The sequence below is a fragment of the Equus asinus genome, chromosome 22 (assembly GCF_041296235.1).
Source record: "Equus asinus isolate D_3611 breed Donkey chromosome 22, EquAss-T2T_v2, whole genome shotgun sequence".
NCBI lineage: Eukaryota > Metazoa > Chordata > Mammalia > Perissodactyla > Equidae > Equus > Equus asinus.
In genome coordinates, this window is record NC_091811.1 from 54250496 (window position 1) to 54277486 (window position 26991).

Here is a 26991-nt window from a genome sequence, read left to right on the forward strand (position 1 = left end):
GCACAGCCACACATCGCCTCCGCGCCCTCTCAGCTTGTCAGTTCCCCTACCCGCACATACACATCAGCCTCCCGTGAACCTGCCACCCTCACCTCGCCCACCCATCACAGCCACGTGCGTGCCACTCTTCAATGCACGTCGCATACGCACCCATACACACACAGCCATATCATCCAAACGCAAACACACAGACACACTTGATTGCTTGGGACTCTTGATTGCAAGTGACCGAGACTCAACTCAAACGGGCTTAAGCACAAGATGATTTATTTGCTCCCACAATTGGGAAGTGCAGGGGTGAACTTGGCTTTCAGCGTAGACGGATGGGAGGCTTGGCGATGACAGCAGGGCCATCCTTCTCTTCTTCTCTTGACTGTTTTCCTCTGTGTTAGCTTCCTTCTTGGCAGCAAGGACGATGACCATGGAGTGCCTCTTTCCCAGTGCTTCCAGCTAAATTCCAAGGCTGACTCTCATTGGGCTGACTTAGGGCCCTTGCTCACCCCAGAACCAATCACTGTGGGCAAGGGACTAGAATACTGTAATCTTGACCAGACCGGATCATGTGCCCGGGCCGTGGAGAGGGATGGCCAGCCCCACCCAAACTATATAAAAGAGGGGCAGAAAGGTGATGGGGCAAAAGATGAGGAAGAGATGTTGGACAGGTGAAAACAACAGCTGTTCACTACCTCCACTAACCCGAATGTACACAAAGGAAATGGAGAGGGTTGCAGGGGTATAAAGATATCTGTGTACACGCTGAGCCCTTGTATAAATAAAAATACTGCCTGGCCAAAGTCTACCTTGTGTGCCTTAGCAACAAAATTTTGCTTTCACATAAATGAGTGATTAAGACATACGCTATAGGACTTCAGAGGAAGCGAAGAGCTATTTAAAATGGTTTTAGGCTTGATTGAATTGAGCTTAGAAAAGAATGGAAAGATCTGGAAATGCGATGAGTCATTGGTCGGGAACAGGATTCCCATAGAACAGAGCAGAAAAGGTGGGTGGTGAGGAGTTGGGTGGGATCGAGGGTTTCAAAGCCAGACAGAGTTTATCCTGTAGGTCACAAGGGCCAAGGAAGGTGTGGGGACAGAAGGGTGACATGGCTAAAGAAGTCCTGTAGGCAGACTAAGCGGGCTGAGATATGTAGGTTAGGGGGTAGGGGCACAAACTGGAGGCAGGAGACTAGGAAGGGGGCTATTGCAGGACGCAAGGGACGAGGCCTGCGGTGTGGCAGGAGCAGTGGGGTGGGAAGTCAGGGTGGAGGCCACATACGGTGAGAAGAAATAACCAACAGGATGTAGTTGTTGATTGCATGGCTGAGTCCAAGATGAAGGGAAGTAAGAAGGTGACAAAGGTGTGCTTCCAGGAGCTCCCGCTGAGCCCTAGCATCTGCTCCAGCCGGACTGGCGCACATACTTACTATGAGCCGCTGGACCTACCTTGCCATCACGTTCATCCCACGAGTGTGAGACCACAGCTCCTGGCGGACAGGGCAGGGTCCTCTGGCGTCTGTCTGGTTCCCATCTCTGTGCCAGTCTGCACCTGGCAGGGTGCCTGCCCAGAGTAGATGCTGCAGAGGGAATGAGCAGCCCCTCCCCTGGACACACAGTTGACGCTTGCCTTCTTACCATTGTTCATCACACTTGTGTGCAAGTGTGCACGCCTTCGCTCCAGCAACAGCTTGAGGAGGCCGCCATGAAGCCCTCCGTGGTCCTCAGCAGCAGATGACAGTGTGGAAGAGCCCATTTTCTCCCCGCAGATCACACCATGCCTGGAGAACAGTGTTTGGCTCTTGTTTGACTCTTAGGAGGGAACTGAACAAGTAAGAGGTGATGCAAGGAGGTGTCTAGGTTAAGGAGGGGAATGGGAACCATGTTCCACAGAGACATAGCTGCAGGAGCTGGGAGTGCAAGGCCTGGAGAAGAGACACCGCCTGCCAGGAGGAAGAAGGGACATTCATCTGTGTGGTCCAAGGGATGCAACTGGAACCCGCAGGAAGGAGCCCCCAGAGACTTCTGCTCACCCGTAAGCAAGGGCTTCCCAAAACTTCGAGCTCCGGGCAAGTGAAATCTGTAGCATCATCTAGGAAGTCTCGGCTTCCGGTGAGTGAGGAAGGGTTCAAGGCAAAGGTCAAGGGGACTCGAGCATCAGATGGATTGTCAGAGCCTCAGAAACACGTCCTGTGGCCCTACTGTGTGCAATGCACACTTCACCTCATTTAAACTCATAAAGACCCTGCCAGGCAGGAATGGGAAAGTGCCCAAGTGCACACAGCTGTGAAGGGAAGAACTGGAATGGGAACCCCGTCTGCTGGTGGGACTGAGCGTATTTACGCACGTTCTGCTCCGCAGCCACGTGTGACCAAAAGCTGAAGGATAGTGAAGGCAAGCAAAAGAATTCTGGAGCGACTTCCTAACATTGTGAAGTTGGGCAAATTACTTAATTTCTCTGAGGTTCCTTTCCCTCTGCCAAAAATGCAGATAATAACTACCCAAGAGGCCCGATATGAACACTAGATCAGGGAACAGTGCCCGGCAGTCGGAGGCCTTCCATCAATGTTAGCTTGACTGTCACCACCCCTCCCTGCTTGTCCTCTGCCTTTCCTAAAGCCTTCCTCTGTGCAGCTTGCCCCACCCTTTCATCGACGTCAAGACCAGCCCCCGTGGAACTCGTGGTCTTGTTCGCACGGCTTTGACACATTTGTCGTGGGAGAATTTAAGCCCTGGTGTTCCCCTTGCATGAGGGAGCAGTGTCTCATGCAACTTTGTGTCCTCTGCAGGGCCTGCCCAGCCCATGATTGGTGCTTAGGCTGGAGAGAGAGCTGGCTCAGGGGGGTTGAGGGTAACTAGAGGGAGGTGGAACAGTGATAAAGGGAAAAATGCAAAAATCTGCCACCATGCAAAACAGAAGCTTGCATATCCAATTCCTGGGGAGCTAGCCATGCAAACCGAGCCCTGCCTGTTGACCCCCCTCCCCTTCCCCAACTCTCAACCCAGGCCTGCTGTGACCATGATGGCGGTGGCGGTGGTGGTGGCGGAAAAGATGGTGATGATGATGGCAGCTCTCATTTGTTGGTTCCCACTAAGCATCAAAGTGTCAGATCTCTTACGTGTATTATTCATAACCCTAAAATAGCCCATGAGGAAGGTAATATTACCCCCTTTTTACAGATAAGGAACTAAAAGTCCTTCAAGACTTGACCTCAGTCTGGGGTCAGTCCAAAGCCTGCGCGAGCTCTTCCTCCAGCGATGCTCTTTCACAGAGTCAGTGTGCAGTTATCCCCATCAAGGGGAGCGGTCATGTGGATGCCCCAGAAGAGAAGATCCAAAAGCATTTTTCTAATTTTGTTTAGCAATCTGAAAAATATATATTATACTCATTCAGTTAACATTTGTTAAACATCTAAATTACCTCTCCTATCTTAGGGATTCTGACAGACTTAGGAGACCTCTCCAGCAAAAGGAAAGTTCCATGATGACAGGGACCTTCACTGTCTTGTTAACCACCATGTCCACAGCATTAGAAAGTACCTGGCAGGCATTCTACCAACGCACGATGAATGAATTCACAAATGATTGACTCAGCCTGCGCCATCGTGTGTGTGTACGTGTGTGTATGTGTGTGTCTATGAGAGAGAAAATAGGAGGGAGAAGGGAGTGCAGCTTAGATCAAGGACAGCCCTGCTCCCCACCACCCGATAACCAAACCACCTCCCGGATTCCCTCCTCTCTAGGGGCTGAGATAACCCCAAAGGGGGACACAGTGACCCATTCGTGGGTCTTACGGGAAGTCTACTGACCTGGAAGGTGAAAATGGGCTGGGCCTGGGCCAGCCAAGGCCAGTTTAGCCCCAGGGAAGCGTTAGGTAAGCTTCCATGGCAACACAGTTCAGTGTGTGTTTTCTGTGCTCCCAACAGAATTCCAGGCTGAGCGCGTCTATTCCCCAAGGCCTCGCTGCCTCCTTCCTTGTCTCCCCAGGTCTCCCGGGTAATCATCTCGGGGAAACTAAGAGAAGCTCAAACAGCAGAAGCAGCCTCAGAACATGGGAGGCAGAGGAGAGAAAGCTCCACCCAGGGAGAGGGCCATTCCCCTCCCAGACCAGTGCTTCTGGCTCAGAAGTGTCCACCTACAGAAGTCAAACTCCTTGGGCCTCCTCCCAGACCCCTGGACCCCATGGCTCCCACATCCAGCCACACTAACCCTCCACCCCCAGCCGCCCCACCTCATTCATGGTCTGACCCTGTTCCACTTGGCAGCCAGCTCCTACGTAAACTCTCTCTCTGCTATGCAGTTCACCAGACCAGGGGCCCTCCTGCTCTCTCTGTCCCTCCAGCCTGGCTCCACTTCAAACACCTCCTTCAGGAAGCCCTCCCAGACTTTCCTTCCCAGGCTTCTCCCCCAAGCCCTCCAGCATGGAGTCTGATTGAGCATCCCCAGCTCTGACTTGGTCTCCCAGAGTTGGGCATGGGTCCAGGTACCCGCAATGGCCTAGGAGTTCCCTTAAGGCGGTAACGACAACTTTTAATCCTTACAGAAACTATGAAGCAAGCAGCATCTCCATCTTAGAGCTGAAGCAACAGCCTCCAGGTTAAGCATAGCTGGCACTCAAGCAGTAGAAAATGGGAGAGACAGAACCAGACCCTGTCTGCCTCCGAAGGCGAGCCTCGCTGCCCCACACCTCCCGCTCTCCCCATCCCTCCAAGATAGTACCCTGTGCCAGGCACTCCCTGCACCATAGACTTTTTACAACCCTATTTAATCCTCACCACTAAACCTACCAGGAAAGTACAAATGGCCGCAGATTAGGATACGGAAGCTCAGGAACTTTGAATACATTTCCTAAGGTCACAGAGCACACAAGTGCCTGGATCAGAATTCAACCCAACTCTTCCAATGCCAAACGAAAGGTAGTTTTCCTGGTCCTCTGGGTCTAGCCAAAGACAGGCTGAGGGGTGCCAGAATGCAGATTCTCCAGGCCAGCAAGAAAGCTTTGATACTGACCCGCCAGCACCTCTGATAAAGGAAGATGCCTTCCAGGAGCCTGCAGAGGCTGCCCTGCTGACTGCAGACACTCAGGAATTCCGGGCCAACTGAGCACTGGCTGGCTCGGGGGCTGACCTCCCGGCTCCGGCCTTGGCACTCACCCTGTGAGCTGACACACCCTCGGGTCTTTCACTTCTGCAAATTCCGACCACCGCCTCCAAAGTAATCTGCGAGTTGCGATAAAATGAAATGAAATGAAAATTAATTTTCATTTTGAGAATTGATTAAACAATTCTTAGAACAATGTGGAGTAGCAGGAAAACAACTTTGGGAATCAAATCACCCCGGTTCTAGTCTCAACTCAGTCTCTCAATTGCCGTGCGACACTGGACAAGTCACTTCCCCTCTGAGCTACAGTGGTCTCATCTGTCTAATAAAGGAGCAGAACCATTTATTTACAAAATTCCTTGAAATTATGGTTTATTATTAATTACTGTTAAATCCATTTGGTATTTAGAACTTTGAAAAGTGATGGAAACATAGTGGAGAAAGCAGTAAACTTGAAATCATACTTGATTTGGGCTCTCAGCCTTTACCCCCTCATATACAAAATAAACTATGTGATGATAATGTTTGTAAGAGATTCTCTTTGCCCCCTGTGAAGTTCCTCTATAGGATTCCTACTGTGATGGGAAAAAATTGCGAACTCCTCCCCAAGGATTCACCTTCCTCCTGTCTTCCGTCTCCTTCCGCTCAGCTACAGGGCCCCTGTGATGACACACACCCTCAGCTGTACTCTGGGGTCCCCCTTAGCTCCCTCCCACTGCAGTAACAGCGGTGAACATAACAGCATTGAAAGGGAACAAAAGGATAGACTGAAGGAAGGACTGGATAATCCAAGGTGTAGTAGGAGTAGAAATGAGTGACTAGGGAAGGAAGGATGCTCCTTTGAAAAAGGAGCTGTGCTGATCTCTTCTCACTCAGCCCTAGATCAGATCAGGCCCGCCCAGGAGCCAAGAAAGAGCCGAGAACGGGAGGGGCAGGCCTCAATGGGGCAAGCACAGAACAAGGCCAGGACACGAGGAGAGGAAGGCCAGGATAGGAGGAGATAACCTCTGGGGGAGGAGGTGCTGAGCAGGTTTCTGCCAAGGGTGTTCTCAGACGGCCTGCAATTCCTGGAAAAGACTGAGTAAGGCAGGGTCTTGACCCGAGGAATGCAGCTGGGGGTGTATTTGCACAACTGACCACCTCACAGAGAAGGAGCCTATCTGGGCCATAAACCTTATCTCCCGCCTCGGGAGAGCTAGGATAGCTATTTCTGCATTCCCAGGCACTCAGGCTGAGTCATAGCTGGGGGTTGGGGGCATGGTGGGCCTGGGCAGCAAACCTGAGTCACTCCAGGGTGTGTGGTCCATCGAAAATGAGATGGGAACAAAGGGGAAGAAGAGATGATCAGGACGACTGGCCCCAACAAGGGCTAAGGGTCTCACATTCCTACCAGCCAGCCAGCCCCAGGCCAGCAAGTTCCCTCCAGGAAAGTTAGGTCCCGGGCTGCACAACACTGTCATCCTAGTTAGCCATGTGGTACTGTGCTCTAGGGTTCACGCACAGGTCTTTCTGGGGCCTAATGGCTTCTTGCTCTTTCTGCCACAATTAACTGCTTGTCTAGATTTGAAAACCACAGTTAGCTCACCCTCTCTCTTAGAGGCCAGGAGCAGGACCCAGAAAGCCCAGGAACCTGGGTCACAGTTCCAGTCCTGTCTTCCTCCCCTCTCCCACCTTATTACCCTGAGCTGGGCCCCGGTTCTTGTGGAGCGAGGAGGAGAAAGGAGGCAGTGTTCCCCTGTCTTCGGTGTCCCTGAGAAGTTCTCCACTTCCCTGTGCCGTTCCCTCCTCCTCCTTGCAGGCGGGTGAGACTGGCCTGACGACTGACGACAACGCGCTGGTGTGGACAGCCCCTCGGCAGAGTGGAGGGGAGGTGACATCACCATCGCTCGCCCTGAAGCTCTGGACACGCACACACTCTCCCTCTGCCCCTCTGTCCCTGTCTCCCCCATCGCTCGCCCTGAAGCTCTGGACACGCACACACTCTCCCTCTGCCCCTCTGTCCCTGTCTCCCGCCACCTCCCCCACTCGCTTTGCTCCAGAACGTCCTCTGCTGGTGCCCAGCCAGACTGATCGACAAACACCATTTTGATCCTGTCACTCCCCCAGCTCGGAGCCTCCCGTTGCCTTCAGAATAAAGGTCAAACCCCTCATCTGGCAAGTGAGCTGAGCCTTCCCCACCTGGCACTAGCTCTCTCCCGCCCCAGCCCCAGGGATGTGCCCTTCCCTCCCTTGGCACCTCCCAGTCACCTGCACCTGCTGAAACCCAACTCTCCCGAAGGCCCTGGCTCCAGCACACCCCATTCATTCTGCAAACATTTACTGAATGAAAATCTTGCACCAGGCACCTACCCACACAGCCTGCCCCAGTCAGCATGGCCAGAAGTGGCCGCTCCCACAGAGACCCCGAGAACGGCCATTGTCACACCCCTGGGCTGGGTTACACTGGCCTGAGCACCCCTGCCTGATTGTAAACCTGAGCCATGGGCGTCTAACATGCTTTGAACGTCGGCTAATGAGGCAGTCTTCCACATCCATCTCATCCGATCCTCGCAATGATTTTGAGGATTCACGATCACTATCTTCACTTACTGACGAGGATCCCAAAGCTCAGAGGAGTAAGTTGTCCAGCAAGTGGTAGTCGGGGCTCAAACAAGGGCCCCCGAATTCTCAGTCCAGGGCCCTCACACCAGCACCCAGGCCCCTCCCTCAAAAGCGGGGCCATGCCCTACAGGTGTTTCTCTTTCCCTCGGCTCCCAGCGCAGGAACTTGTTTGATTCAAGGAACGAATGAATGAATGAATGAATGATTCTATGATTCAATTCTATCCAGATGAGTCCCCTTCTCCACTTTGATCCATATCTCCTCTCCCCCACTTTTATTTTTCCCATCTTCTCTCCCTCACCCTTGGCCCCAAGGATACAGAAGGTAAGAGAAGACAAAAGCTGCGATTCTTCTCATTAATACCAAAGATTGGACCTGGGCCTCAGGAGGGTCACCACAGACCGGAAATAGTCCGAAGGAGGTAATCCAGGACAGAAAGGCTCCTCCCTACATCCCACCATCCAGCGTGACAGACCAAGTGAGTCCCAGCCCTTTCTCCATCCCTCCCCAGTTCCAGGAGGACATAGGTGGGAGAGGAGGGAGCAGCAGGGCCAGCAGGAGAACAGTGAGGGAGGGGAATGGGGCCTAACTTCAGTGACACACCAGCCTTGTGCCTCCAGGGGTCGGAGGAGAGCACCTGAACACTTGAAATTCCAGCGCCTCTCTGAGGACACGCTTAGGTGTCAGGAAGCTGAACAGGAGAGGGACAAGTTCTGTTTATCCCAAACTATGGGGCAGCCATGGCAACGGAGGCCAGGGCCATCAGGACAGGGAGCAAAGGTCCTCGCTGGCATCCTGCCAGCTGGGCCGGCTGCCTAGACCATGCCAGCCAGGCCCTCTCTGGCTGAGCACCCTCTTGTGGCAGAGCCTGTCTTGAGAGCCGGGGAGGGGCAGTCCTAATGGAAAAACCACTCATTTTACAGATACATGTGTTCACGTCCCCTCCCTACCCACTCTGTGAACTTTCTATCCAGAGGCCAGAGACAGACAGAGAATGAACCAGGGGGAGCTCTTGGCCTGTGTGCTGGGGCGAAGAAGAAATGGGGAACTGAGCCAACTGCTAGAAAGGGGAGGAGTGCAGGTGTCAGTTAAGGAAAGCTTCCTGGAGGAGGACAAGAATACAAGAATACAAGAAGGAGGGTGTTCCAGGCTAAGGAAAAGACAGTGACAGCTTCAGAGCAGAAGACGGTGTCTCCCCACCTGACAGTCACCAGAATTATAGACTCTCAGCGCCCAAAGGGGCCCCCACAGCTGCCACCACCATCCTTACAATGCCTCCCTCACCTGTTATCTATACCCATGCCCACCCTTAGCTCTTTCTTGGAGATGGAGGTGGCACTCCCTGTGCTCAGAGCCAGGCCTTCCCCCTGCGCGCTGCACTCCACCCCCTCAGAACCTCGCTCCAGCAAATGGCTTCTCTTTCTGGTCCTGCTTCCCCCACCCCCATCCTAGGAGAGATTTTTCCCCTCCATCCGTATCCATGTGCAAGTCCCTTCCTCCTTAAAAAGAAAGAAAAGAAGGAGGGAAAAAGGGAAAGGTGGGGGGAGGGAGATCATCCTTGACCCTTGACCCCTCTCTCTCCTCTTCCCAACAGAAGAGGCCGTATTCGTTCTCAATTCTCACCTCATCCTACCTGTCCCTATCCACGGAGATGATTAAAACCCCCCGTCATCAACTAGTAGCCAAATCTGGTAGACTCTTTTCAAGCTTTCTCTTGTCTGACTGCCCTGCAATATTGGACTCGACAACACTGACCATTCCCTCTTTCTTAATAGACTATTTCCTTGGCCTCCTGACATCTCCTTCTGAATTTCTTACTATCTCTCTGGCCACTCCTTTCCAGTCTTCATTCCTGTATCCTCTTTATCTACCCACCGCTTGTATATGGAATCCTTAATCTTTTTGGGGCGCCATGCACCCCTTTCAGACTCTAAGGCACAATCACAGATTGCCGGCATCTGCCTAGAGCTCAAAGGCCTCAAGTACTCGGGAAACCCATCCGCGGAGGCCAGATTAAGAGCCTTGAATGTTAGGACCCCCAGGATTGTGCCTCAACCTCTTCTGACCAATCCCATCCACTCCCAGGGATGATGGCTCCTGGACCAACATCTTCAGATGCTCAGGAGAGCTTCAGACCCGTGTTTCCAATCGCTACCTAGGTATCTCACCCAAGTCTCAACATCAGTAGGTGACACACTGAAGTCACTATCTACCACCACCCTCCTGGCCTCACTTCCTCTCGGAATCCCTGTCTGACAGACAGCATCACTGCCTCCAAAGCAAGAAACCTGGGAGTCACCTGACATCCCGGGGATGGTACTATGACCTGCCTCATATGGCTGTTATGAGACTAAAAACATGATACATGGAAAGCATGTAGAATCGTGCCCGGCATCATAGGTGCTCAATAACTTAGTTATTGTTGTTGCTATTCTTATTTCTCCTTTCCTCTTATGCTCAATTAGACACCAAGAGCTGCCAACTCTAACTTCTAAATTGCCCTTGAATCTATTCTCTTCCCTGCATTTCCGCTGATTCTCTCTTAGTTTGGGCATTCATTATCACTTCCCTAGCTGATGGCAGGAATCTCCGATCTTGTCCCTTCATATCTTTCCAACACATCCAGCTAGAATGGTCTTGCCAAAACGCAATTCTGATCACGACACTTCCCTGCTTCCAGCATCAGTCTCCCCAGATTCTGAAACAGTAGCCCTCAGCCTTTGGTGCCGCCCTAGGGAACTTATTACAAACAGAGGCCCAGGTTCCAACCCCAAAGAGTATTATTCTGCAGATGGGGGGTGCTACTTGGACATGTGCATTCTTAACACGTTCCCCAGTGTATCTGGTACAAAATAAAGTTGAGAACCAGGGAAGTGCAAACTCTTCACGGCCTACAATGCCCTTCTTGGCCTGGCACTCACCAACCTTTCCCACTTCATCTTCTGCTCTTCCTGTTCTCTGCCACCCATTGGCTCCCCATATATCCAACAAATATTTACTGAACACCTAAGAAGTGCAGGTACTAAGAACACAAGGGTGACCCAAATAGACATGGCTCCTGGAGCTTATAATCCAGTTGAGAGAAAGATAGTAACCTAACAATCATACTAATAAAGATGTAAATATAAACTGCTATGCATTATGTAATGAAAGAAACATGATCCTAGGAAAGTATATTACAAAGAAACTTGACCTAAATTTGAAGGAGTTAGGAAAACTTCCCCGAGAAAGCAATACTTGAACAAGATATGAAGGATGAGTAAGTCAATAGAAAAGCCTGCACTAAGGGGAAGAGAATGATCTGGATATGGGAAATTGAACGTGCAAAGGCCCTGAGTAAGTAAGAGTATGACATGCTCCACAAACAGAAAGAAGGCCAGTGTAGCCATATTAAGAGGGAGAAAAGTTCCAGGAAGTGACTGGAGAGGGAGAGAGAGCCAGACCATGCAGGGCTTGTCAACCACCTTAAGGTTTTGGATCTGAGAATAATAGGCTCTAATAAGATCTAATTAGATTTAGAGGGGTGACTTCATTTGTGTGTGGTTCTTTTAATCCTGTCTGCTTTCAGTGTGGAGAGCAGATTAGGCTGGAGTGGATTCAAGGATATCAGTTAGTAAACCAATAGAGTAGGCCAAGCAAGAGATAATATATTGATAACTTGGACTAGGGTGATGACTGCAGAGCTAGAGAGGGGCTAAAGGATTCAAGAGTCATTTAGGAGGTAAAACGGACAGGATCTGATTATGGGTTGATATGGTGGTGGAGGGTGGGAGGTGTCAAGGATGACAACTCAGCTTCTACCCTACACACCTCTTTGAATGGTGATGCCATCCCCTGCGAAGGGGAAAATTAGAAGAAGGTCATGTGACTATCAGATAAAATGGACTTCAGAACAAGCAATATAGCTGAGATAAAGAGGAACATTACTTAATGATAAAGGGGCCCATTCATCAGGAAGATAAAACAATCCTAAGTGAGTATGCTCCCAACAACAGAATTTTTAAAACCATAAAACAGAAAGTGATAGAAAGAGACAAATCCAAAATTATACTTGGAGCCTTCAACATTCTTCTCTCAGTAATTCATAAGACAAATAGATGAAAGTCAGCAAAGATACAGAACACCATCAACAAATGTGATCTAATTGACACGTGTAAAATTTCACCCAACAGCCAGATACACATTCTTTTCAAGTGTGCCTGGAACATTCATCAAGATAGACCATATTCTGGGTCAAAAAACAAATCTCAACAAATTTAAAAGAAGTGAAATCACATAATTTATGTTCTCTGACCATAAGAGGATTAAACTAGAAATGAATAACAAAATGATATCCAGAAAATCTCCAAATATTTGGGAATAAAACCACATATTTCTAAATAACCCATGGCTAAAAGAAGAAATCACAAGAGAATTTAGAAAATATTTTAAATTAGTTAAATATTTTGGGACACAGATAAAGCAGTACTTAGAGGGAAATTTATAGCATTAAATACTTATATTAAAAAAAAAGAAAGAAAGAAAGCTTTGAAATAAAAATTTAAGCTTCCAAGTTAAGAAATTGGAAAAAGAAAAGTAAATTAAACCAAAGCAAGAAGCAAGCAGGAGGCAGGAAATAATAAACATAAGAGCAGAAACCAATGATGTTAAAAACAGTAAACAGTAGGGAAAATCAATGAAAACAAAAGGTGATTCTTTGAAATGATCAAAAATATTGATAAACTTCGAGCTAGAGGAAAGAGAGAGAGAATGAGAAGACACAAACTACCAATATCAGTAATGAAAGACAGGATATCATTACAGATCTTATAGATGTTTAAAAGATAATCAGGAAATATTATGAAAAACTTGCCGCCTACAAATTTGACAACTTCAATGAAATGGACAAATTCCTTAAAAAACACAAACTACTGAAGGTCATGCAAAAAGAATTAGGTAACCTAATAGTTTTATTTCTATTAAAGAAATTGAATTCTTAGTTAAAAACCTTCCCACAAAGAAAATTCTAGACCCAGATTGTTTCATTGGTGAATTCTACCAAAGACTTAAGGAAGAAATAGTATCAATTCTACACAAATTCTTCCAGAAAATAAAAGAGGAGGAACCAGTTGTTAAGTCATTTTATAAGGGCAGCATTACCCCAATACCAATGCGAGACAAAAACAACATAAGAAAAGAAAAGTATAGACCAACATCCTCCATGAACATTGATGCAAAATCCTTACTAAAATATTAACAAATCAAATCTGGCAATAAATGAGAAGAACAATACATCATAATCAAATGGGGTTTCTCCCAGGAATGTAAGGTTGGTTCAATATTTGAAATCAATCAACATAATTAATCTTTTTTCCTAAAGATTGGCACCTGAGCTAACAAATGTTGCCAATCTTCTTTTTTTCCTGCTTGTTTTTTTCTCCCCAAATCCCCCCCAGTATATAGTTGTATATTTTAGTTGTAGGTCCTTCTAGTTGTGGCATGTGGGATGCCACCTCAACATGGCCTAATGAGCGGTGCCATGTCTGCACCCAGGATCTGAACCCTGGGCTGCTGAAGCGGAGTAAGTGAACTTAACCACTCAGCCATGGGGCTGGCCCCTACATAATTAATTTTTTAATATACTAAAATAATAACAAAAATAGCTGGCCCTGTGGCAGAGTGGTTAAGTTCACATGCTCCACTTCAGCGGCCCAGGGTTTCACTGGTTTGGATCCTGGGCGTGGATATGGCACCGCTCATTAGGCCATGCTGAGGCAGTGTCCCATGTGCCACAACTAGAAGGACCCACAACTAAAATATACAACTATGTACTGAGGGGATTTAGGGAGAAAAAGCAGAAGAAAAAAAAGATTGGCAACAGTTGTTAGCTCAGGTGCTAATCTCTATAAAACATAAAAATAAATAAAAAATAAAAATTATATGTCCATCTCAACTGATGCAGAAAAAATATTTGACAAATGTCAACATCCATTCATGATCAAGGACTCTCAGCAAACTATGAACAGAAGGGAATTTCCTCAACTTGATGAAGAGTATCTACAAAAAACCTACAGCTAATATCATTTTTTTTAAAGATTAAATTTTTTCCTTTTTCTCCCCAAAGCCCCCTGGTACATAGTTGTATATTCTTAGTTGTGGGTCCTTCTAGCTGTGGCATGTGGGACGCTGCCTCAGCGTGGTTTGATGAGCAGTGCCATGTCCGCGCCCAGGATTCGAACCAACGAAACACTGGGCCACCTACAGTGGAGCACGCAAACTTAACCACTCGGCCACGGGGCCAGCCCGACAGCTAATATCATTTTTAATAGTGAAAGATTGAATGCTTTCTCCACAAGATCAGAAACAAAGCAAAGATATTTTCTCTCACCACTTCTATTCAACATTGTACTGGAGGTATTAGTGCAATAAGTCAAGAAAAAGAAACAAAAGGTATACAGATTGGTAAAGAAGAAATAAAGATATCCTTATTCATAAATGAAATTATATTCTATGTATAAAATCCCAAAGAATCTACAAAAAAGCCACTAGAACTAATAAATGAGCAACATATAAAAATCAACTATATTTCTATGTACTAGCAATGAACAATTAGAAATTGAAATTGAAAACACAATATCATTTACAATCAGATTTAAAACATAACCTACCTTCCAATCAAACAAAATAAGTGCAAGATTTGTGTGATAAAAACCACAAATCACTAATGAGAGAAAGTAAATAAGATCTGTATGAATGGAGAGATATACCAGGTTCACGGATTGGAAGACTCGATATTTTTAAGACGTTAATTTACTCTCTGGATTAATTCATAAATTTAATGCAGTCCCAATCAAAATCCCAGTAAGCTTTTACTTAAAGATTGACAAAACAATTCTAAAAATTTATGCAAAAAATCAACGGGCCTAGAATAGCCCAACCAACTTTGAGAAAGAAGAGGAAAGTTGGAGAACTCACACTACCTGGCTTCAAGACTTGCCATAAAGCTACAGTAACCAAGACAGCGAGGTTTCAGCATAAGAGTAGATACATACATCAATGGAACATGGTAGAAGCCAGAGACAGACTCACCCAGTGGTACCAAGGTAAATCATTGGAGAAAGGATAGTCTTTTCAGCAAATAGTGCTGGAACAATTGGACATCTTCATGTAAAGGAAAAAATTAACCTCAACCCATAGTTCACATCATAGACAAGAATCAACTCAAAACGTACAACCTAAAACTACACAACTTCTAAAAGAAAACATAAGAAAAAGTCTTAGTGCTCTTGTGTTATGCAAAGATTTCTTACCTAGAACACGAAAAACACAAACCATAAAAGAAAAATTTGATAATACAATTTTATCAAAATTTAAAACTTCATTCCTTCTGATGACATTGTTAAGAAAATACAAAGATAAGCCACGGATTGGGAGAAAATATTTGCCAAACCTATTAACTCAAATGAATCATAGGCCAAAATGTAAAATCTAAACCATAAAACTCCTAGGAGAAAACAGAAAAAACTTTGTGACTTCCAGTCAAGTAAAAATTCCTCAAACACAGCAGCAAAGCATGATCTATAAAATAAAAATTTGATAAATTGAACTTCTTCAAAATGAATAACTTCTTTTCAAAAGACACCGTTAAGAGAATAGAAAGACAACCACAGACTGGGAGAAAATAGTTGTAAATCACACATATAATGAAGAACTGAAATCTAGATATATAAAAAAAAACTCTTAAAATTTAACAATAAAAAAACAGACAACCCAATATTTTTAAGTGGGCAAAAGATTTGAGCAGACATTTCATCAAAGAAGAGATCCACATGGCAACAAAAGCTCACGAAAAGATGCTCAACGTTATTCGTCATTGGGAAACTACAAATTAAAACCACAATAAAATACCACTCTGCACCCACTAGAAAAGCTATAATTTAAAAAAAAAAAAAAAAAAAAAAGACAGACAATACAAAGTGCTGGTGAGGATGCAGAGTACCGGGAACTCTCGTCCATTACCGGTGGGAATGCAAAATAGTATAGCTACTTTAGAAAACAGTTTGGCAATCTTTTACAAAGTTAAACATACACTTATCATACAACTCAGCATGTCATGCCTGGGTATTTTATCCAAGTGAGATGAAAATATATATCTACACAAAGACCTGTACACAAATGTTTATAACAATTTTATTCATCATTACTGAAAACTGGAAACCACTCAGATACCCATGTACTGGAGAACGGATAAACAAACTGTGGTACCTCCTTACAATGGAATATGATACAGCAATAAAAGGAACAAACTACTGATAACGTGCAATAAAATGGATGAAACATAAGAGCATTACGCTAACTGAAAGAAGCCAGAGACAAAAGACTACACATCGTAGGATTCAATTTATATGCCGTCCTAAAAAGGAAAACTATTGAGACAGCTCGGTGGTTGCCAGAGCTGGAAGGGCTAGGGAGATGGACTATGAAGGACTATGATAGGACTTCTTGAAGGGATCAAAATGTTTTATATCTTGATTTACAGTGGCAGTTCTACAACTACATCCGTGTGTCAAAGCCCATCGAACTGTATACCTAAAAAGGGTGAATGTTACTGTGTGCAGATTGCACCTCAATAAATCTGAATTTTTTAAATGCAGGGAAAAAAGCAGAGGCAGGAAGATCATGGGTTCCGCCTTAGATCTGATAAGTTGAAGAGATCTTTGAAACCTCTAATTGGGGATAAGATCCAGGGCCCAGCAGGAGATACACATCTGAAACTAGGAGCGAAGGACTCTGTCGGACGCTATAACGGATCCCAATGTCAACCATTCTGTCTGGAAAGTCTTCTCCTTGACCCCCTTGTCTCCCTAGCAGGTTCTTATTCATTTTTTGAAGCCCTGCCTGAGCATTCCCTCCTCCATGAGGTTCTCTATGAGCTCAATCCTTTAACACCTAGAATGTGAGCCCAAGAAAGCATCAAGCTCATCTGGCTTTCCTTTGCTGCATTCCAAGAGCCTAGAGCGTGTCTGACACCTAGCAGGTGCCTTACAAGTAGTTTGTGATCGGATGACTGATTCCCTCCGCTGACAGTATTTCAGAACTCCTCATAGTTTGTTTGCCTAATTTTGTTTGCCTGATTATCTGTCTCCTCTAATAATCATCTCCTTGATTACTTTTGTTTATTTTTAATGTTTGTGTTCCCAGCTCACTGTGAGACTGAACCAAACTGAGAGACATGAACCTCCCTGTGGATGATTCTTCCAGAAGGAGGCAGGGGAGCTCCCTTGAGAAGCACCTGCTATGCTCCAGGTCCTATCATGCACATTTCATTCCTGCAGCAACAGATAAGGAAAGTGAAGCTCAGAGAAACTCACCAACGTGGGCACTCAACTTGACCAAGGTCACTCAGCCCGCTAACAGCAGAGCTAGGATCCATCTGACTCCAAAATCTGTGCTCTTTTCCCATCCTCTCTTTCCCTTGAGATCCTGAACTCTGTGATTTCCAGCACTTTCAGCCACCCTCGAATAACCTCACCTGCCCTGACCCCAAACTCTGAGAATGCCCTCTCTGACTTGCCACTTCTCACACTCCCTCATCTTCCACACAGCTGCTGCCGTCCAGCGTGTCAGCTCGCAGTCCCTGGCCTTCTTTTCCACTGAGGTCTTCTGGTTGTCTTTGCTTCCCACTCAGCCCACGCCAAGAGGCCATCATGGCATTGCAGCAATGTTTCAAGCCTAGACTCCCGTGCCCCTGAGTTACATGGAAGACCATGTACGTCACCACCTGTGCCACAATCTCCTCCTGCCTCTGTCCCACTCTTTCCTTCGTAGAGAGGCAGGAGCACGTAGGCGTTACACATGTCACACCCCAGCTTTGCCACTTGCTAGTACTATCACCTTCCAGGTTCCAGTTTAAGTGTCGCCTCCCCCAGGATCTTAGGCTAGGTTGGCGGTTGCTGCTGTTGTTCCCTGGAATTGCCCTGGCAAAGCGCCAACCACACTTCATTGTTATTGCTCGTTAATTGTTGACCAGTCTTGCTAAATTTTACCACTCTAAGGAATCCTTCCAGCAAACTTACTACCTACAACAGGATGCCATCCCATGTTCTCCTTTCCTTCCCTGACAAGCTTCTTGAAAGAAAGTCTATGCTCTGCCTCCACTTTGTCACTAACCACTCACTCCTCAGCCTCCCACCGCCGGGCTTCAGTGTCCATCACTATACCGGAAGTGCTCTTCTCGTCCTCAGCCTCCTTGCCCTCTCTGTGCATCTGCCTGGTGGACTGCCCCTCCTTCAGACTGCTTCTCCTTGGCTTTCATGACACCTCTCTCTCCTGGTCTCTTCCCTGCAGCTGGCAGGATTCTGGGCCTCCCCTCCTTTCTCCTTTCTTTTCCCTCTCTCTTCCTCCTCTTCTTGCTTTAGGTCCCTCCGTGCAGACTCTGCCCACTTCTTTGGTCTGATCCTTTTCCTCGGGCCATGTCGCCCACACCAGGGCCTCCCCCAAATCCTCTAGGTGGACAGCTCCAGACGGGGCCTTCACACCTGGCTGTGCTTGTCAGTCAGTGCACCAGGGCGCCAGGCCAAGGAGACGCGGAGGAGGCTGGCTCTTTCCAGTTTGTGCAAAGGCCCTAAGGGCTGGCCGTGGCCCTGCATGCTGCATCCCCTACCCCGTGCCTCTCCCAAGCTGTAGTCTTGCTTTTCCAGCTGCTCACAGGACAGCTCCCCCAGACACTGCTGGCAGATCTGCCAAAGCCGAAGGAGAGAGACTGACAGAGACACGGCCAGTGGCAGGATGATTTTGAGAGAGGCTCTCAGCCACTCTGCTTTTCCATCTCACTTCTTTTTCCATAGACTCAGTCTTAGCTGCCTCTGCCCTGTGCCCAGTTTGAAAGGAAAGAAATAGTGAGGGCAGGGAGCAGAAGGCTAGAAGGTAGTGATAGCAAAACAGGGGGACTGGGAAGAAAGAAGCAGATGGGGGAAACTGGAAAGAAAGGAAGTCAATCAGCTTCTCTGCCGCCGAAGCTCCCCAGGCAGATCTCATCCACCCTCATGCAAACTCTCAGGGTAGCTGTAGCCGCTCTCCTTATTCTACAGCCAAGGAGACCAAGGTCGCCCAGTCAGCAGTGGGACCTTGAACCCAGGTCTTTTGACAGCAAGTGCCTCATCCCTATGCGCCACCCCCCCCCCCACCTCTCAGCAGATTGGAAAGAGGTGACAGGCTGGGAAGATGGCACTGAGGTATGGGGTTGTACCTGAAGAGAGACCAGGAGCACTGGGGGCAGAGGGGCAGAGGTCATAAGAACGGAAGAGGCCTCTCCTGGTGGGTGAGAACTGGCTGCACCAGAGGGGGCTGCAGGCAGGCCCAGGGAACTGGGGGGGGCGGGGGGGGGGCTAGTAGAAGGGTCAAATTCCCAGGAATCCTCTCTGAGCCTCAGCATTGGAGATTCCTGGGCAGCCACGTGCTCCTCGTGCTGATCTTTCCTTCCTTGATCCCTTTGGGAACAAACCCAACGGAAGCAATGATATCAAAGTGCCAGAGTATTCTTTGGCCTTCCCAGCCCTGGGGAAAGCGCCTGGCCTGAGCCCTCAGAAGCCCTCCTCCACTGCACACTGGACAGGCAGCACCAGGGCCTCCAAACGGGGCAGGGGCACCTCCAAAGAGAGTCCCAAAGTCTTGAGAGATTCCAACTGGGTCCTGCACCCAAGCCGGCTGCAGCCCCCATCCTCCCACCTGCCTCTGCAGCCCACCTAACCATATTTGTTGGCCCCAGCCTCTCCCAGCACCCCTTTTTCGTTAATCGTTTAAATCTTAGTCATTCACAGAGGTCCTCTACGCGCCATTGCAGGGCTTGGCAGGAGGGAGTCCCACCTTGCCCCAGGCTCCTTTCCCTCCATCCTGCACCATCCCTCCCTCCCTCTGTTCTCTTCCTCATCCCTCACTCAGTGGCCTTGGGGTCCTCCTGCAGGAGGCCCACTGGCACATGCTGGGCCGTCCACTGAGGGGAGCCTCCCAGGCCATCCTCTCAGCTACCTTGCTGCCTCCAACCCCCCACCTCCTCACCTCAGGGACCTCTCACATTCTCCAACACACACTCACACTTCTGGGAAGTCCTTTCTGGAGTCACTCCCAATCCTTCTAAGATGATAAGAATCAGCCCCTCCCTGTGAGGGCGATAAACCCCCATCCTCACACCTCAGGTGCTATTCTGAACACCTCCCTCCTCAGGATTGAGAAAGAAATTTCCAGACTAAGTGATAAAGCAAAGCCTGAAAGACTGCAGGCCCTCACAATCCTCCCCAATCCTCTCATCTCCCGCCATCTAGCTTCCCCAGGGCCCTGGCTCCAGCCCTCGGCAGGAGAATGTGGGGGGGGGAGGCAGAGCTGACCCACCCTTATCAGGGTCATCTCGGAGTTTACTCAGAAGTTAAACCTGCCTCTCAGGTTCCCAGCTCCCCCTCAGCAGGACACCGGAATGCGGGGCAGGATGGGGGCGGGGATGCTTCAGGACCCCTCTGCTGGGTCTTTTTGTTCCAGGCGCCTCTGCCAGGGCCCCCCTGCTCCGCCTTCTCCCAGGCCGAGCCTCACAGTCATCCACTCCCCTTTCCGCCTCGCCTCCCACCCTGACCCGGAGCCCCAGTGCTGAGAATCTGGAAATGCAAACTCCTCTGCTAGAATCTGGGGGCCAAACTCCTCCCTCATGCCCCTCTCCCCAGCTCTCCCAGAGGCCCCCAGGGTGAAAATGCCCAGAACCACAGAAAAATCTGGCAGTGGTGGAAAAGGTAGGCTGGTGCTGGAAGCCTGAGGTTGGTATTTGCCCTGATGCTGTAAGAGGTCAGGAATGTGGCCACTGACATCAGCTATGGGAGATAAGACCCAGCCGGCAGCTCTCCCCCTTCCGCCCCCAGACTAAGCCTGGACTGAGCCTCTACAGGCCCCAAAAGTTCCTGAGCAGTTGGAGTGGGGCAGGGACCAGAGAAGGATCTGGGAAACAGCTTAGACAAGAATCTTGGGATCTGGGCCTGATCCCTCCCTCGTGGAATTCAAAGTCCCCTGGGGGTCTTAAGTGACTTAGAGGGAGACCGTCCATCCTTGAGCCCTCTTTACAATTAAAGTGACCCCCACCTCTGCCCTCCTGGATGGATGGGAGACTCACTCTGCGGCAAGTATTAGTGTTTGTTCAATGAATGAGTGAGTGATACCACTCGTATCCACTGCCACCAAAGGAAATAGACTGGACAGTCTTTATTATTCTTCTTGACAAGGGAAGAAACTGAAGTTCAGAGTTAAGTGACTTCCCCAAGGTCACACAGCTAGCAGAGGACCCAAATTGGTCGGCTTCAAGCTTAGCAAAAGCAGCAAAGGCAATACATCGTGTGTTTAATCGATACACCTTCTTGCGCAATTCTGCACATGACAGTTCTGGAACCCAGTGGGGGAATGTGAAGCAGAAAGCAAGAGAAGCCCCTTTGACTGGCGGCACCTCTAATCTCCCAGGAACCTGCCATGCAAAAACGAGTGGGCACTCATTTGTGTGCTATTTTGCATCCCATTGGCCGTTTGGCCTTCAGCAGGCCCTGACTGTCCCCTGGCCAGCTCCCATTGAGTACTGTGGGGCTTTCCCCACCAGAAAGCAGCAGGCCTGGGACAATTCAGGGGTAAGCCCCACATCTGAGCTGCACCCCCCAACCCCACCGGCCAGCCACCAGGCTGGTCTACTGGCCAGGCTACTCCAGGGCCCCTTCCCCTCCAGACCTGCCCTCCTGCTTGCCCCCGCCTCTTCGGTTCAGCTGGCAGCTCGATAAGGATCGATAGGTCCACTCCAGAGCAAAGAGCACAGACAAGCGTGTAATACCAGGCCCTGCTGGAAAAACAAGCTACTGATGGTGGCAGACTTGAAGGCCCAGCACCTCCAGGTTCCCCCAACTCCTTCAGCAGGGGGTGGTCATCCAGCCTCAGAAATGCAGGGAGCAGTGGGAACTTCCCTACCTCCATCTTTCTCACCTCTCTCCTGACCTGAGCTTCCTGGAGGAGGCAGCCCCTTGGGGACAGGCTTGGGATCCAGAAAGCCTTAGGAGGAGAGGCAGGAGAAGGAGGGGGCCTGGAGAAAAGTCCTAGTAAGGAGGGGGAGGGGCTGGCCACCAGGGCTGAGTCCCAGCTGGAACGTTTCTAGTGTGCGTCTGTCCTCTTAAGCCATGTGGGACATATTACAATCTTCACGAGGAAGTTCCATCTCATTCTCTGCTGTCCTCTCAGCAGCTAGAACAGAGCCTGATGCACGGGAGGTGCCTAGCAAACACTTGGGGAAGTGCAAGTGCTCAGGGAGTATCTGTTTACACAGGGGTGTAGGTAAGGCTGACACACGGTGTGCAGAAGTGAGGACGTGTCCCCTGTTCGAATTACAAAGTCTTCCACCAAGGTCAGCCCTCCATCCGCCTGAGTTGAGGGGAAGAGAAGGGGGGATGGGGATGTGTTCCTGCATGTTCCACAACACACATCTATGCAATAGGTGTGAGTGTGTGCTAGTGAACCGTGCAGGTAGGAACCATGTGTGGTGGGGGTCGAGTGTGTAAACCAGTAGATGTGAGGCTCAGATTGAGTTTCTCTTCCTCTTCTCCAGCCCCCAATTTTCTTCCCCAGGATTCCCCAGACTCCAGGATCCCGCTCCCCCAAGGTCCCCTCTGCAGGTGGGAACCTGGGCTGTAGGCTGAGGACAGCTACCGGGACTCACACCCGACTCCACTCGCTCATCCCCCCAAAAGCCCCAAATTCTCAACCTGCTAGCAGCTCCTCTACCTGGGGGAGAGGGGTAGAATAACGTCACTTCCTACCCTGAAACCACCTGCTGCCCTTGCCTGTCCTAGTTACTCACCCCTGGGGAGGGGGCCAAGGGTGGCCTCGATAGGGCAGCGCTGAGGGGGCGGGGGCAGGCTGGCAAGGGCCCGGAACCGAGGGCTGGACACCGTCCCCCTCCCCCCTCACCGGCCACGCCCGGTAGCCCACCTGTCGCCAGGCTTCCTCTCCGACTCCGGGGGCGGGGCCTCCCGGCCGGTCCCCACCCCCTCCCCCAGCGATATAACTCGAGTCGCCAACCTGGCCCCCTCCGCGGCCAGAACCTGAGTCCCGGCCTCTCGCTTTCCCGCGCGAACAACATGAGCTTCAGCACCCGCTCCACCTTCTCCACCAACTACCGGTCCCTCGGCTCCGTGCAGTCGCCCAGCCACCGGGGCCGGCCGGTCAGCAGCGCGGCCAGCGTCTATGCAGGCGCCGGGGGCTCGGGCTCCCGCATCTCCGTGTCCCGCTCCTCCAGCTTCCGGGGCAGCTGGGGGGCCGGGGGTCTGGCCGCGGGGATGGCCGGGGGTCTGGCCGCGGGGATGGCCGGGGGTCTGGTGGGCGTAGGAGGCATCCAGAGTGAGAAGGAGGCCATGCAAGACCTGAATGACCGCCTGGCCTCCTACCTGGAGAGGGTAAGGAGTCTGGAGACCGAGAATCGGAGACTGGAGAGCAAGATCCGGGAACACCTGGAGAAGAAGGGGCCCCAGATCCGAGACTGGGGGCCTTACCTCAAGACCATTGAGGAGCTGAGGGCTCAGGTAAGGGGCACCGAGGGAGTAGCCCCAGCTCCCTGCCGTGTTGGACCCGCCGCTTTTCCACTCCCTTCCCTCTTCCTCCCCTCCCCCAAGGATAGGAATTTTAAGAAGGGGGGGGCGTTGGCTCCTTCCCCCTTTCTATTTCCACCCACCCCCTACTCCCGGGGAAGGGGATTAGGAATGCCCTGGGTCTCCATACACACCCTTGGCCACAGGGACCCCAAGGGTGGTGACGGGCATGGGAAGGCCCTTTCCCAGGAGACAGTGGGAAAGAGAAAGAGGAGCTCTGCAGACAGCAGGTAGCGTGGAGGCAGAAAAGGCCCATAAAGAGGACCCAGACACTCTGGCATCTGGCCCAGTGGGGACAGCTGGAGGGTTAAACGGATGTAGCTAAGGCTGAGTCATCTGGGAGGCCTACCTGTGGGAGGGGCCAATCCAGGGGGTGGGGGTGTGAGGAGGTGCACTAGGGAAAAATACCAGGAGAGGACCAGGCAGTTGTTAGGAGTTGCAGAGGCCCAAAGGAGAGGCAGTGGGAGGCTGGTGGGAGCACTGGGATTTGGGACTCCAGGAAAGGAGGGACAGTGTGAGGGGCAGAGGTGGAAAGAAATAGGGGTATAAGGAGAGCCTCTGGATACTCCTGGGACCAGGAAGTTTCCACTGAGACACATAACGTAAGGCCTTCTACACGCTCAGCCCACTCCATCCTTGACTTCCCATTCATGGAGCAACCTCTCTCTACAATCCCCCCAGATCTTTGCAAATTCTGTGGACAATGCCCGCATCGTTCTGCAGATTGACAACGCCCGTCTTGCTGCTGATGACTTCAGAGTCAAGTAAGGTTGGGGGGCTAAGGGGCTGGGGGTGGAGCTAAGAATAAGAGTGGTCTGTTCCCTAGGGTGGGTCGGTTAGGGGCTCACTGGTTAGGGGCTCACCGTGAGATCTTGTTCATCTAGGGGCAGAGCTGGGCGGATGAGAGTTAGGCTCCATCGCTTTATTCATTCATGTAACCCAGTTTAAGATCACTGTCCCCCAAGTGCCAAGAACAGCGTCCAGAGGATTAGCACCTGATTCGTGACTTGGCTTGCTGGTTTGCAGTGGGCACCGGGCTGCTATTCTGGGGTGGCATGGGTTGAGAAGGTTCTGGATCGGAGATGGGGCCCCTCTGATCACCTCCACTCCCATAGGTATGAGACGGAGCTGGCCATGCGCCAGTCTGTGGAGAGTGACATCCATGGGCTCCGAAAGGTCATTGATGACACCAATGTCACTCGGCTGCAGCTGGAGACAGAGATCGAGGCTCTCAAGGAGGAGCTGCTCTTCATGAAGAAGAACCACGAGGAGGCAAGCAGGGGACACTGGCCAGGCCAGGAACCAGGGGCCAAGACAAGTCTGGGTGGGAAGTTGATGGGGCAGGCCACCAGCAAGTACCCTTGCAGGGAAGTTTAGAACTACCAGCCTAGGCTCTTCTTACTCTGACTGTTCCCGTACTCAGTGGGTCACCTGAATTACAGCATGATGAAGTCAAGAGGACATGGGTGAGAGAATGAGATGGGGACAGGGGTAGCAGCAGCCAGTCCTGGGAGCAAGGTGATGGAGGAGTGGGGGCAAGTGGAGCTGGCAGGGCTTCGTGGAAGAAGGTCTAAGGAGCAGGTTTGTGGAAGGAGGATAGATGGAGGGATAGGGTGAAGTGAGGAGAGACAAACCACCTGTGAGTGACAGGCACGGGCAGTGAGTGGGTGGCCTTGTACCCATCTGGAGTAGAACGCCCAGGACTGGCATTGCCCGGAGTGCAAAGCCAAGAGTTTCCTCTGTTCTCTTCTCCCACTGATCTTGAGGGCCTCCTGGAAGAGGTAGTCGCAGGTAAAGAGCCCCACTGAGCTCTGAGCCTGAGCCCCCCCTCACTTTGTCCCTCTCTCCTTTAGGAAGTGAAGAGTCTTCAGAACCAGATTACCAACTCTGGGTTGACTGTGGAGTTGGATGCCCCCAAATCTCAGGACCTCAGCAAGATCATGGCGGACATCCGAGCCCAGTATGAAGAGCTGGCTCGGAAGAACCGAGAGGAGCTGGACAAGTACTGGTCCCAGCAGGTGCACAAGGGGAAGGGATGGATGCCAAGCTAGGTGCAGAGGCCCGAGGGTGTGGGAGGGAGGCAGACAGAAGGAGGGACCTAAGGACCGTGCCCACCCTGCAGATTGAGGAGAGCACCATAGTGGTCACCACGCGGACCGAGGAGATAGGCACTGCTGAGGCCACACTCAAGGAGCTGAGGCACACGGTGCAGTCCTTGGAGATCGACCTGAACTCGATGAGAAATCTGAAGGCCAGCTTGGAGAACAACCTGAGGGAGGTGGAGGCCCGCTTCGCCATGCAGATGCAGCAGCTCAATGAGATCCTGCGGCACCTGGAGTCTGAGCTGGCCCAGACCCGGGCAGAGGGCCAACACCAGACCCAAGAGTACGAAGCCCTGCTGAACATCAAGGTCAAGCTGGAGGCTGAGATCGCCACCTATCGCCGCCTGCTGGAAGCCGGGGAGGACTTCAGGTAAGTGGGACCCTCCTCTCACCCACACACCCACACTCCTGAGCCTTTGTAAGCCCCCCATGTGCCTGTTCTTTGGTATCCGCTGAGCATTAGACCAGGGCTCTGTGCTTGCCTCTGTGTCTCCAAGGGAGTAACAGGTACAGAGGCTCCCTTCTGGAGAAGAGGACAGATAAGTATTGCCTCTAGCCATACGCAGAGCAGGAATGGAGCTTGGCCTTGCGTTCCCCCTTTATGGAGGAATAAAGGGGAACTTCAAGGTCAAGGCGGGGGGATAAGGAAGCTTTTTTCCTCCACTTTCCTCATCTCCTTTCTATTGTGTGGGGCTACTTATAACCGGGGCCTGGTCTTCTGTTACAGTCTCGGCGACGCCCTGGACAGCAGCAGCTCCTCACAAACCATCCAGACGATCACCTCCCGCAGGATTGTGGATGGCAGAGTGGTGTCCGAGATCAACGACACCAAAGTTCTGAGGCATTGAGGCCGCAGAAGCAGGGTACCCTTTGGGGAGCAGTAGGCCAATAAAAAGTTCAGTGGTCACTGGACCACACTTTATGTCTTTCTTGGCTGTTTTCATCCTATGCAAATGCCCTGACCCAATAGGCCTGTCTCTGATCAGGCAGAAATCACCTCTGACCCAAAGGATTTCATATGGGGGGGTGGGGGGGAGGAGTGGGCGGAGGAAGGGTCTGGGTTCTTGGAAACACCTTCTCAGAGAAGGAGGGAACTGTAGGTGGAGTGGGCCAGGGCGGTGGGGAAAACTCCACTGGAGTTGGGGAATCTTAGCCTTGAAGAAACCTGGTGATCAAAGGCCCCTGGCTGACAGGTGCTCCTTAGCAGAAATCTGAGCCTGAGAAGGAAGTGGGGCCAAGGACAGAGGGCAAAGGAAAGAGGAAGAGGCAGGACCAGAGCACACAGCTGGCCTTCCCCATCCCTGCCGATCTGCATCCTTGACCCACTGCCTAGGGCTTCCCACCTGCAGCTGCTCCCCCAGCCCCTCCCCCATCCAAGCCCCCAGACCTGCGGTCCTGTGGGACCTGCTCTCTCACTCCACCGGGATGTGATTTTAGAGTGCTAGAGGTCTGGCTGGAATGGGAGTAGAGGCGATCACCGCGGGTGAAGGAACAGTCCACACCAGTGGTTCCCATCGAGGTAAGCAGTGCTCCTAAGTAAGCATCCACTTCGGTAGCAAGGAG

The 26991-nt window shown here is 50.5% G+C and overlaps 1 protein-coding gene and 1 long non-coding RNA gene across 7 annotated transcripts; one reads left to right on the forward strand and one right to left on the reverse strand.

The window, feature by feature from the left end:
- Positions 1-250: 250 nt before the first annotated feature.
- LOC106835271 (uncharacterized) lies at positions 251-22766 on the reverse strand. Of its 6 annotated transcripts, none has more exons than XR_011496921.1 (3): positions 22671-22766; positions 5147-5212; positions 251-3359 (listed from the first exon to the last, which is right to left on the reverse strand). It is a non-coding gene; the product is annotated as an uncharacterized lncRNA (long non-coding RNA). The 6 variants fall into 6 exon arrangements; XR_011496918.1 differs by lacking the exon at positions 22671-22766 and adding an exon at positions 21423-22366; XR_011496919.1 differs by lacking the exon at positions 22671-22766 and adding an exon at positions 6773-21409.
- KRT18 (keratin 18) lies at positions 22663-26354 on the forward strand. Its single transcript, XM_014847488.3, has 6 exons — positions 22663-23260; positions 24008-24090; positions 24442-24598; positions 25180-25344; positions 25449-25798; positions 26156-26354. Exons 1-6 carry the CDS (start codon positions 22820-22822, stop codon positions 26274-26276), a joined length of 1317 nt encoding a protein of 438 aa, XP_014702974.3. The 5' UTR covers positions 22663-22819; the 3' UTR covers positions 26277-26354.
- Positions 26355-26991: the final 637 nt, after the last annotated feature.